General features: G+C 42.0%; 1 protein-coding gene across 2 annotated transcripts in view; it reads left to right on the top strand.

The window, feature by feature from the left end:
* klhl32 (kelch-like family member 32) overlaps window positions 1-12,451 on the top strand; it is a 39,131-nt gene that overhangs the window by 24,901 nt on the left and 1,779 nt on the right. For both annotated transcript variants that reach the window (XM_033639968.2, XM_033639967.2), the window contains exons 6-10: window positions 741-956; window positions 3,299-4,025; window positions 5,133-5,191; window positions 7,792-7,984; window positions 10,627-10,721. In XM_033639968.2, coding sequence (XP_033495859.1) covers window positions 741-956; window positions 3,299-4,025; window positions 5,133-5,191; window positions 7,792-7,984; window positions 10,627-10,721 — 1,290 coding nt within the window. The remainder of the gene's footprint in view (window positions 1-740; window positions 957-3,298; window positions 4,026-5,132; window positions 5,192-7,791; window positions 7,985-10,626; window positions 10,722-12,451) is intronic.

The raw sequence follows: 12,451 nt of genomic DNA, 5'->3' as shown, positions 1-12,451 counted from the left end.
ACCACCACCAACCAAAAAAAACCTACATATAATTAAAGTGCTCTACATACAGTATCAAAAGGTGCAGCATCCTCTCACACATACGTTCAGTTACTACTTCCACAGTTTGTTCAACAGTGCATTACCTGTGAGCACAAATGATCTGTGATCCTGGTTTGTTTGGAGGGACGGCACCCTATATGCTCAATCTGATGGTAACAGCTTGTATACTCTAAATAGGGAATGAAGGTGTTTCATTGTTACAGGTTGAGCTGATGCATGTTTGTACTGTATGTGCTGAAGGACAGCCAGAAGATGGCAGTCTTATTCCACTACTTGGGCCTCATTTTCTTTTATTTATCCCCTTTCCTCTTCTTTATTTTTATCTGTCTGTCTCTACATTTTGCATCTCTAATGTTATCCTTTAACTATGAAATTAAAATCAGCCCACAGTTAATGTATGCATTCTGTCTGTATAGCTTACACATGTATCTACAGTATGTACCAGGGATGAACATATATGTCCAACTGCTCTTTGCGAGTTAAAAAAATAAAAACAAAATAACTATAATTTAGTAACATATTCCTATAGAATTACAGCCTGAATTAAGTCTTACATGAGTATATTTTAGACAAAATATGCTTCTTTCCAGATTATAATATCAATTATAATATATCTTTTGCTGTTTGTAAGTACAAAGAAAAACATTTTTTTGGTGAATACCTGCATTCATTTGTATGTTTATGTATTCACCCTGCAGGAACTGAGCAGTGTGAACTACCTGGAGCTGTACCGCGTGGCCGACCTGTTCCACCTCCCCGCCTTAGAGGAGGCCGTGGTGGGCTTCCTGGTGGAGCATCTGTCTGAGCTGAGCCAGAGCAGGCAGGATGAGGCCCTGCAGCTGCCCTACCGCCTCCTCAGGGAGGTGCTGAAGAGCGACCGCCTCACCTCTCTGAGCGAGGAGGAGATATGGAAGGTACTGAAAGTGTGTGTGTGAGTGTGTGTGTGTGTAAGTGGTCATGGAAGTAGAGGTAAGGGATGTGGGATTGAAGTGATAGTGTTATGGTCATATTTTGAAAGATACAGTGAGAAACGGTTGTCTCAGCTTGTGAATGGGAACGGATTGCATCTTGGTGCCGAAATATTCTGGTCATAACACACACACAAAGATAGAAATGCATGACACAATGCACAGCACACACAGAGACTAATAAAGAACAAATTAAACACTGCCAGCTGCATCTCACACTCTTTGTTTGTATTAATGAGGATATGCATTAGGAAGGATTGTTTTTGTCCTCATGTGATGGACACATGTGTGATGTGCATCAGTCCATGCATCTATATGAGCGTGCATGTGCGTGTGCATGTCTCATGAACTGCCGGGACTGAGTGAAGCAGTAGTGCTGGGGTGGAGACTTACTGTTTTGACTGTTCATTTGCACCAATCAGCCTCCCCCCTTCCGCCCTCCCCCTCCGATCTCTCTCCCTCTCTGTCTTTCTCCCCTTCTCTTCTCTGATTAGGCCCACCACGGCTCCATCAGGGCCCCAATCCCCCAGCTGTCACTCGGCCGCCCGTCTGATTGAAAACAATCAGGCCTCTGATGGCACAATTACCCTGACCCTTTAGCCAGCCGCCGCCGCCATAATCAGCCTCTGATTAGGCTGCTTTGGGCCTCCTTCACTTCGCCCAGAAGGTTAATTTGGGCATCAGACGGAAGCGAATGGCAAGCGGGGGCCGTCGTCCGAAAGGGTGGGGGGGTTGAGGGGGACGTGCACGCCAGTGCCGGACCGATATAGCTTGGCAGTCAATCATCGTCACTCAGAGTTTTCTTAGAGTCTCTCACGCTCTTGAAATCACATTTTCTCTGGCTTTGTTTTTTTTCCTCTCTCGTCTTTCTTGCCATCCTTTGCTCTGCCTTTCTGTAGCTTTTCCCCTCCCTTTACCTCTCACTATCTCTTCCCCTCACTCTCTCTCCCTGTCTTTTGTGGTCTAACTCTCCCTATCACACACACACACACACACACACACACATGCTCTCGTACTTTCTCTTTCAGTGCATAGGGGAAGGAGGGAGAAGGAGTTGATTTATTCTGTGCCCTGAGGAAGTTGCGTGATGCAGCGTGACCTTCACAGTCAGCTGCCGTAGTGCACACGCTCACACACACTCAGAAACACACACACATACTGTCACTTCAGAGCAATGAGGAGGAGAGAGGCGGGGTGAGCGATAGAGAAAGGGAGGTAGAGACAGGAGAGTGGCACAGATACCACAAAAAGATGATCCTGACTTGCATGTTTGTTGCATATTCACACCTTTAGATTGGATTGAAGAGGAAATTAAGGAAAATCTGTTTGGTGCACACTGAGTATTTGTCTATACTTCATACACCAAGCTCTGTTTGGATGTCTGGTGTGATGCTGTTAATTTTGTCGGATTTGTCCATCAGCATCCATGTCTGAAAACAATATGTCACCAGCCTCCACGACCCCAAAACTTGACTTCATTGTGCTGTACCATGTTCTTCATCTCTGCACAGATGACGTTAAAAACCGCTTTGTTTTCCCGATAATGGTATCAGTGATCTCCACTCATCTCGCCCACACTCGCACCTCATCGCAACTAAATAACCTTCCGCTGCTCTCAAGTTCAATTAAATTCTCTGCAACCCAGTTCACCTGCATTAAACAAAGGAAGGTGCCTGTGGATATTTACAGTCTGCTTATTGAATGCTGCTGATTAAATACTTGTGTGAGTGAGTGTTGGGAGGTATGGATGCAGCGCTGGCTTGCCTAAGTCTTGCCATAATAGCCTATAGGTTTCTAGAACAATAATTCTGATTAGCAACATATAACATATTTTCCCTGATCTCTCATTAATTTCAGACCGACTTCATACTGTCTCTTACTTCCTTTTACTTTCCTCTTGCATCCTTTTTTCCTTCCCTCTTTGTCTCTGATCCACTTAACCTCTTGTCTTGCCCCATCCTAACCTCATCCTTCTTCCCATCCCCTCTTTCAAAGGACTGCATCAAACTGTGCATTCAAAATTGTATAAGTAATTTCCAAATTTCTTGCAAACAGCAAAATGGTGAACATTGTCACTCCTTTTTTTAACTAAAGGTCTGCAGTGCTAAGCAAACATTTATCATTACCACTTAATGAGTGGACCGAGCCCTACGTATGATACTGAATTTTAGTTAAGATAACTTTATATGAAACATTTAACTTTATTTTATTTGTGTGAAGGTGGGAACGAGTGTTCAAACAGTCTATAACTCACACAGTTCTTATCTCTGTATTTGATCGGTCTCTAGCTGGTCGTTCTGTGGCTGGAACACGACTGTCGCTACCAGTACACTGAGGATCTACTCCAACATGTCCGCTATGGCCTGATGGACGTCTCCACACTACACCACCTTGCCCGTAGCCATGCTCTGGTCCAGTCCAGTCCAACTGCTGCCGCCTTTGTGGAGGAGGCCCTGGACTACCACCATGCCACCTTCGCCCAGCCCCTCCGTCAGTCAGCCCGCACCAGGCCTCGCTTTCAGTCTCTCACCCTTTACATAGCTGGCGGGCGAAAGAGGGAGGTGAGCAGAGTCAGGGAGCTGCGGTACTTCAACCCGGCTGCACAAGAGCATGTACGTGTTGCAGGTGGGTCGAACTGGAGCGAGCTGGCGCCCATGCCCACTGGGCGCAGCCACCACTGTGTGGCCGTAATGGGGAACTTCCTATTTGTTGTGGGTGGGGAGGTGGAGCATTCGACTGGGAGGACGTGTGCTGTGAGGACTGCTTGTCGATACGACCCCAGGGGAAACTGTTGGACTGAGATTGCCCCCATGAAGGCCTGCAGAGAACACTTTGTCCTGGGTGTACTGGGTCAGTACCTGTACGCAGTCGGGGGCAGGAACGAGCTGAGGCAGGTGCTGCCCTCTGTGGAGCACTACTGTCCCAAGAGGAACAAATGGATGTTTGTCCAACCCTTCGACCGCTCACTGTCCTGCCACGCCGGCTGTGTGGCTGACAACCTGCTCTGGGTCTCAGGTATACACTGATAAACAGGACAGACTCAAGATACTTACACACTGTCACATATGCATTACATTTACCTTGATTCGACACATTAAAGTGGAAATAGACATGTTTTGTGCTTTAACTTATCATTATTAAGCAAATGTTAATGGCACAATATAATAGCTTTAGAATAATGACACTATCAGCATTTAAATTGGTTTCCTATAGGCCTCACCTTCACTATGTAATTCTGTCAGTCAGTGGGTACGATCTCCTGGGAAAATAAAGGCCCTGATTTATGGCGCAAAGGAAATGCACCAACCAATGTGCAACCAAAACAGAAACAGGATAGTGATTTTGTTTTCCCCAGTAGCTATCCCTAGAGGGCTTTCTTTCCACAATCAGGGTGCAGGCTGCAAGTGGCTGGTAGATTTGCTTCACTCACAAGCCAAAAAACCCCCCAATGGTAATCTATTAAGTGTGCAGTAGAATTTGAACATTCATTAGCCATAATATCAGTGGAGAAAAAAGATAATTTCATGTCAGGCTGACATCAGAGACGGTGATGTTATCACGTCACCGTTGTGCAGTTTCTTGCATTTACAAAACATGGAATAAAAGATTTATTTTTCTTTACACCTACTGAAGAATTTCCATCTGCTTTCATGTCAACCTCACAGACTAAATGAATAAAGTCACTCTTTTACTCCTAATGTTTCTTCTACTTCCCCTCCCCCCTGACGCTAACCCCTGCGGCAGTTTTTGTTTGTTGGAAGCAATACCCAAATTATGTTGTTACTCAATATAAAGTTATGACGATTTCACTTTACCTCTTCAGTGAACATGCTTCTTTCTTCTCTCCTATTTCCAAATTGGTGTTCATTATTTCTTCACAGAGATTTGGAAACAAATGCAGTGCGCCCTGTGTTATTGGTAGTTGATAGTCTCTGTGGAAAACTGAAAGTGATCCAGTTGTCTTTCAGCCAATGGCGCCAACAATAATATCACTTGGAAATGCTAGGGGAAAGTTGTCCACTTTGATATACATGAACAGACACACTCTTGACGTGTTGTTCAGATATACACTTCTTTATGCACATTTGTACCAAAATTTTTTGCTCTGATTGATTGTTACAGGTGGGGTGACGAACACAGCTCAGTACCAGAATCGACTGATGGTGTATGACCCAGAACAGGTAACTGTGTAGTGATCTAGATCTCGTCCTTTAAGTGCTTATGGGAAGTGTGAAAGGTTTTCTTGTGATGGACCCATCAGTTCCTTGGAATTTTTTAGCATCTTGTAGCTAATTTTTTGGTTTTATGGCCTGCAGTTTTACTGTTTTGGTTCAGTCTCACTGCTCTCATCAGCACTGTTTCCAGCAGCAAGCAGCTGTATTTTTAACCCAGTGTACACAACAAGACCAGCATCCAAAGACAGACACACAAAGTTAGCAGTTGGCTGGTGTTAAGCATTTTAGGAACTAAAGAGATTAATATTTTCAGCAGGAGTTGGTAGAGACCAAAGCAGAGCTAAAAAAGAGTGGATATTAGACTTAACATGTGCCAGTTAGCCAGAAACATGACTTTAAATGAATGTGTGTAGCATGTCTGCTGGATGTGTATAGATAACTGTCTGCTAACACATTTGCTATATCAGCCAGCCATATGAAAACAAGTCAGTTTTGTGTTTACAGCTCATCATGCTGCCACAAAGTGACCCAAGAAATCAACTGATAAAGGCTGCTTTCCATGCAGCCGTCGGGTTCATCCAGCTCTATAAAGAATGGGTCAAAACTCCAGCAACACTCAGGGTGTGAAGGACAATTATACCATCAGACCAACTTGTTTCAGCCTGTGGCCTTTATCAGGGTCTAAAATCAGGAGTAGGACAGCACTCCACTTAAATTGTTTCTTCATACAGTCCACACACGTTTTTAGCAGTGTGCAAACTGGCAACAGTCTCACCAGTCATCAGGGTCCGCCACAAATGTGTTGGTCCGATGTTCTCCATACTACAAGTGTTGCTATAGTTCTGATCCTTTAAGACTGCTTCTCCATGCACCTTGCAAGTTGGTGAATTTGTGCCAGAAACTCCCACGCTATTTCAGTTGTGCGCAGTCAGTCATCAGACTCGCTTACTCCTGAGTTGTGTTGCCCGTCATGTCACAAATTATAAGTAATGTATTTTATTTACATAATACTATAACTTGTGTGTCTCCATAGTGCAGTTGGCTGCTTTTTCTGTCGACTGTGCACACAAAGCTGTTCGCTGTATATGGTATTGCATGCCTGTCTGTCCTGGAAGAAGTATCTGTCCTCTGTCTATCCCCTGTCTATCCCCCTTGTTTCTCCACTGATAAATGTTTTCCTCCTGACCTCAATAAGGGTGTAAGGGTAGAGGGTGTCACTATAGTGTTCACATTGTAAAGCCAAATGTACAATCAAATGTACAGAATTTACAAATTTACAATTTACAACCAGCCATTGCTGAGACAAATTTGTAAATTTGGGTTATATAACCAAACATTAGCACAACATGACAGTAAGTGTTCACTGTGCATTCATTTTTGTCAAAGTAATATTACTGTTGGGAGGTGATGCAGAGCATGCATTAAAAAAAATCTGCGCTTAAACAGCATTAGGATAGCAATAATGGCTTTTTTCAGAAAATTAATGCAGACATTATGTTCGCTGTGATGGAGCCTGCTAATTGATTTTTACACCATATGGAAATGAATGTACACCTATGGCATCGTGGAAAACTACATAAAAAATGTGAAACTCTACAGCTTATTTTAGAATTTAATCCACAGGTAAGTATTGTATTTGTGATTTGTAGTGAATTATTCATGTTACAAAAATATCAGTGCTGCTCCTTTAATGTAAATCCTCCCAGTATTGCCTCTACAAGGTTACAACCTTTTTATCTTATATACAAAGTGAACACTCATATATACACATACATCTATGTTGTTGGTCTTTAGTGCATCATGGATGAGGATGAATTTGATTAAGTATCATTTCTGTATTTTCAGTACTCACAGCTAACTGTAGTGGAATGTAGGAAGCTGCCGTTTGTGTTTGTGTAAGTATATGAGCCAGCTGTTAAAGAGGGCCGGATCTCGGTGAGGCTGTATATAGTATGGAGGTATGCAGTGTGTATATGTGTAAGGTGCATAGCCATATGGGTCCGTGTTTGTACACGTTGGCGTGGAAGCGAGGGAACGAAGAAGCAGGCGAAAAAGAGAGGGAGAGAGTCTCATTTGTATTCACCATGAATCTACGTTCACCTGCCAGAGCAACAGCAACCCCCCACCCACTCTACCCTCAACAGATGGCCACCCGTCAGCTCCCAGCAGACGCACACACACACATATTCACTCCTCATTCTCTACCTCAATCAAACACACACACACACACATACACACACACTGACACAAAATAAGCTTCGACACACTTAGTGAAATGAGCAGGGATCCTCGGTGTAAAATGGAGTGGCTGAAACATATGATTAGAAATAGGGAGGGAAGTCATTAGTACAAACCAGAGCTCCAGTGTCACGTTATTTATCTTAGCACTGAGCATACATCAATTACCCATGCATGGATATGCTTAAATATTAATCTTCTTATTCATCCTCCTTCCCTTCCCACCCTCTCTGTTTCTCTCTCCCTCCCTCTTCATACCACATCTCACCTCCTTCTCATCTGCATCAAATCATTTTCTTCCTTCTTTCTTCCCCTCCATCTGCTTCCCCCCTAATCCTTTCTCCAACCACCTCCACCTCCTTTCTCAGGACCAGTGGTTGGCCCGCAGTCCCATGTTGCAGAGGCGAGTTTACCACGTCATGGCGGCGGTGAGGAGGCAGCTCTACGTGCTCGGCGGGAACGACCTGGACTACAACAACGATCGCATACTAGTCCGCCATATCGACTCCTACAACATGGACCTGGACCAGTGGACACGCTGCTCCTTCAGCCTCCTCACGGGTGGGCAAAGTGAACAAACCACACATGTGACCGTGCATACACTAACAGATTTATACTTGAGATGAGACAGTAACCAATTGGTCAACACTCTGATCAGCAAAACTGTGTTCTTTCCTTTCAGTGTTGCTATAGACAGAAACATAGGAGGACATCACACTGAAAAAATGCTGTAAAATAGCCGGCTACGCATTTATAGGAAGTCTGACATACACTTATTCTCCTTGCTGAGAGTTAGATGAGAAGATTGATACCACTCTCATGTGTGTACACTAAATATAAAGCTACAGTCAGGAGACAGCTATGTTAGCTCAAACACTGGCTGTTTACCCTTGTTTCTATCATCATCTGTGAATAAATGTATTTCCCAAAATATTGTACTATTGCTTTAACTGTGGGAGCAACAGTAAACAATCCCATTTAATTGAGACCCTACACACACACTGCCAGAAAACCAGTTAACACACAGGAATCCGTTGAGACAGGAAGTAACAAAAATGGTTGATTTTTGTCACCACATGAAACATTTTGTAAAGTGTCACATTATGTAAATTATGGGTATTGCAGTCCTTGAAATTCAAAGTCATATGTCACTGCTATCAGGGGATAATAACAGGTGAAATTGCCCAGTGTGGCTGCTTAACTTTATTTGAACATCTTCAGCTCTGGAGCCAACCTTTTCAGTTTTAGTAGAGATATTTCTAAGCACCTATAAGTATTTTTTTTATATGAACAACGGATCATATGACCGCTTGTATGTGAGAGGAGTCGTTTGTAGTGATAAACTCACCGAGCATTATGACTCTGCAGTTTAGCTCAGCTTTAAAGCTACAGTTGGTAATTTTTATAAGAATAACCTTTTGCCAAACTTTTTCATTTCACATCTAAACAGTACACTAAAATATGTTTCTGAAAACATTGATGCACCACAAAGCGCCACAGGAAGTCAACTCTTCCCTCAGTGTCAGACGCTCTGAGTCAATAAACTGACATTTGGACTTTTCAATTGTGCAATCATTTTTTAACCTTTTGAATGTGTCTCTTCAACATACAATCCACATAACTGTACATATTTCTCATGTTTACTCTAATTCTATTGTTGTTTTATTCTACTGATGTATGTGTTGTAGTTACATTTCAGTTACATTTGTTTTAATGCACATTTCATTTCTGCTTTAATTTATTTCATTGCTTTATATTTACACACTTTTATTTCATTATTCTCTTATTCTTACTTCTTAAAATTCTCTATTCATTATATTGGAGCAGCTTAACGAATCATAATTTCCCCTTGGGGATCTATAAAGTATTTCTGACTCTGATTTCTGATTCTGAAGTGAGAAATAGGCAATGCAGTAACAGAAGCTTGATTTGCAATTTGATTGCAGTTCACAAACAATGATTGATATAGTTGACAGCTGCATTAAAGACTCCTCGCCTCTGACTGGTTGTTTTCCTTCAGGCATTTCTAGCAAATACCATCAGAGGCAATACATAAGGCAAAGGGACGTGACTTTTTTCACAGATTATCTGTCTCATATTCAACTGTGTGGAATGGATATAGTGACAGTGTCAGCAAATATGTCAAAAAATTATATTTATAAAAGTTACCAACAGGATCTTTCAGAATGTCTTTCCGCTCATTGTTTAGATTTTATGCCTCATAATATTTCTAGTTTTGGTTTTGGTCTCATCCGGCAGCTGAAGAAGAAGCTCTCGTTGTGACTATTCAAACTTCACTATGTAAGCAACATGTGAACATTATGGAGCATTTAGCAGCTGGAGGGCCAGATATTCCCCTCAGGAGTTAGTGGAAAGCAAAACGGAGTGAATATTGGATTGACATTCCTCAGGTGGTCAACTTTTCTATCAAAAGCCCTGAAAACATACTTTGCATTGTCAATTCAACCTGATTAAAGTGAGTTTCTGAGTGTTAAGCTGTATCAAGTTTAAACTTGATTGTAGCTTTATGTAGACATAAATATTTAATGTTACAGAGAAATAAGTCTATGGGGCTTTAATGCTAATTTATCTCAAACGCAGTACATTTTTAATCCCAATGATATACTGTATGTGCCTCATAGGTTGAGTGAAGCTCTCTGCTTCTCTCATTAGATAAAAACACAACACATATTGCCTCCCTGCTAGTTGTGAGTGGGCGGTAGGATGATATACATGAAAACACATATATCCCTACTTTGGACCCGTGGGCATGCTGCATCTATAGCCTCCAGGCTGGTGGAGGTGGGATGGAGTACCACCTCCACCAGCCTCAAGGCACTAGAGGTGCAATCTATCATGCGTATATACTGTAGGAAGTGGTCATATTCTCCCATTGCACGCTCTTCAGTGAAAGCTTACAGGGTTTAAAGTTCAGGTGACTTTACTATTTCTCCCTCCTTCTCTGCTCCTGTATGACTTTCCTCTTTTGTTCCGTCCTCCTGTGATATCTGTGAAAGTTTAAGACAAAGTCACAGGAAAGAGAACAGGAGCTCAATCTCGGCTCTGTATACACTCCCGCCCTTGCCCCATCTTTCTCCATTTATCTCTCTCTCTCTCTGCCTCCCGAGGGACATAGAAGTCACACTGTCAGAATGCCCTCTGCTTGGCACAGTGAAGCATTGTGTCGGCTCTGTCGTCCTCAGGTCAAAACGAGTCCGGAGTAGCTGTCCACGATGACAGGATCTATGTGGTTGGAGGATACTCCATTTGGACAAACGAACCTCTGGCATGCATTCAGGTGAGAGATGACATTAGATTTATCCTAATAACAGTTGTGACACTATCAGTTTATTAGGTAAATTAATCTGAATTAAGCTTTTCTATTGATGATATGCTGTTCATACAGTGAAGTGAAACAGCAGCACACTAAATGTTGTCTGTTTGTTTGTGAGCAAGATTACGGAAAACCCACTGGCCTGATTTTTATGAAACCTGGTGGAAGGTTGTAGCATGGACCAAGGAAGAGCCCATTACATTTTGGAGTGGATCCGCATCAAGGGGCGGATACATAAATCATTTGTCATTTTTGTCAACATTGTGATAGGGCATTTAGCTTTTATGGAATAAATGACATACATCTCAATATCCAGTAGGTGTGAGTAAAGTTTAATAGTGACCAAACATAGCCAATTGTAGAAGTATGATAACTCTGTATCATAATCCACATTCATAGGTACCAGTAATCTGGAGTAGCTTTCACATTAAGTCTTAAAACTTCATACAGGAAACAGTCACTATGAAGCACTGGAGAACAGTTATTAAAGGAATACTTCACCCCTCAGATGACTGTTTGTATATGAGTAACTCACCCCATGTTACATTGAATTTGTAAAGAAAACTTTGTTTTTATTGCAAGCCTCCACAGTAAATGAACAATCTTCAATGAGGAACATTCTTGGTAAACTGGTGTAAAAGGGGTCCATGTTTAACAACAGCAAAACTATATCAGAACATATTTTTACAAACTCTAACACAACTCGTGCAGTATAATCCAAGTCTCATGTATCCAGTTGTATGCTCAGTATCTTCAAACAGACAGACCTCTCTTATAGGGAACTGAGCTATACGTGAAACTTATCTACTCTTCGAAGCCAGACTCCATTGACAAGAATAGTAATTTTACCTCACTGAACATGGGAGCTGCTGGTCTACCACTTCCTCAGTCGGCTAGGTTGTTTGTTTTATTGTGAAACTTTGGTGAATCTGAACTTACCTTTAAAGCACCAAAGTCACACAATAACGCAAACAATCGCAATGATTGAGGCAGCAGTAGACCAGAGTCTCCCGTGTTTAGCAAGATAAAATTACTGTTTTTGTCAAAGGAGTCTGGCATTGACGAGAGCATAGTTAAGTTTCACTTTTAGTTCAGTTCCCCGTCAGAAAGGGCCATCTGTTTGGGATGTGCTGAGCATAGGACTGGATAGATAAAACTTTGATTATACTGCACTACAGTTTTGCTGTTGTTAAACATGGACCTCTATGACTTAATTTCATCAAGACTTTTCCCTGTTTTTGGATCCTATGTTCACCGTGAGGCATGCGAGAAAAACAAAAGTTTTCCTCACAAACTCAATGTAATATGAGGATATAAAAATGGTTATTTGGGGGGTGAAATATTTAGTGGCAGAACTGGTACAACTGTAACATAACCACAATTGTAATGCTTTTCCCCCTCAAACTAAGATGTGGCTATGGAAATGTTCATATGGGCGTCTTAAAGCCATACTCACATCCAAATTTGAATTGTCTGCAAGAAACTCCACCAGAGATATCAGGGAAAAATTAAGTATTTCCAGTTTAGAAGTAAAATGATGAGGCTGTAGCTACACACAATCATATTTTGAGATTAGTTTTCGAAATATATCCAAACATATATAGTGGTTGCACTTGCAAAATTGCATATCATAGAAGACTAGACTATTGGCCTTGGCAGAAGTCTGCGCTCTTCGAATGCCCTTCCAGTTAACA

This window comes from Epinephelus lanceolatus, chromosome 10 (assembly GCF_041903045.1).
Source record: "Epinephelus lanceolatus isolate andai-2023 chromosome 10, ASM4190304v1, whole genome shotgun sequence".
NCBI classification, from domain to species: Eukaryota; Metazoa; Chordata; class Actinopteri; order Perciformes; family Serranidae; genus Epinephelus; species Epinephelus lanceolatus.
This window is presented reverse-complemented; position numbering and strand designations above follow the sequence as displayed.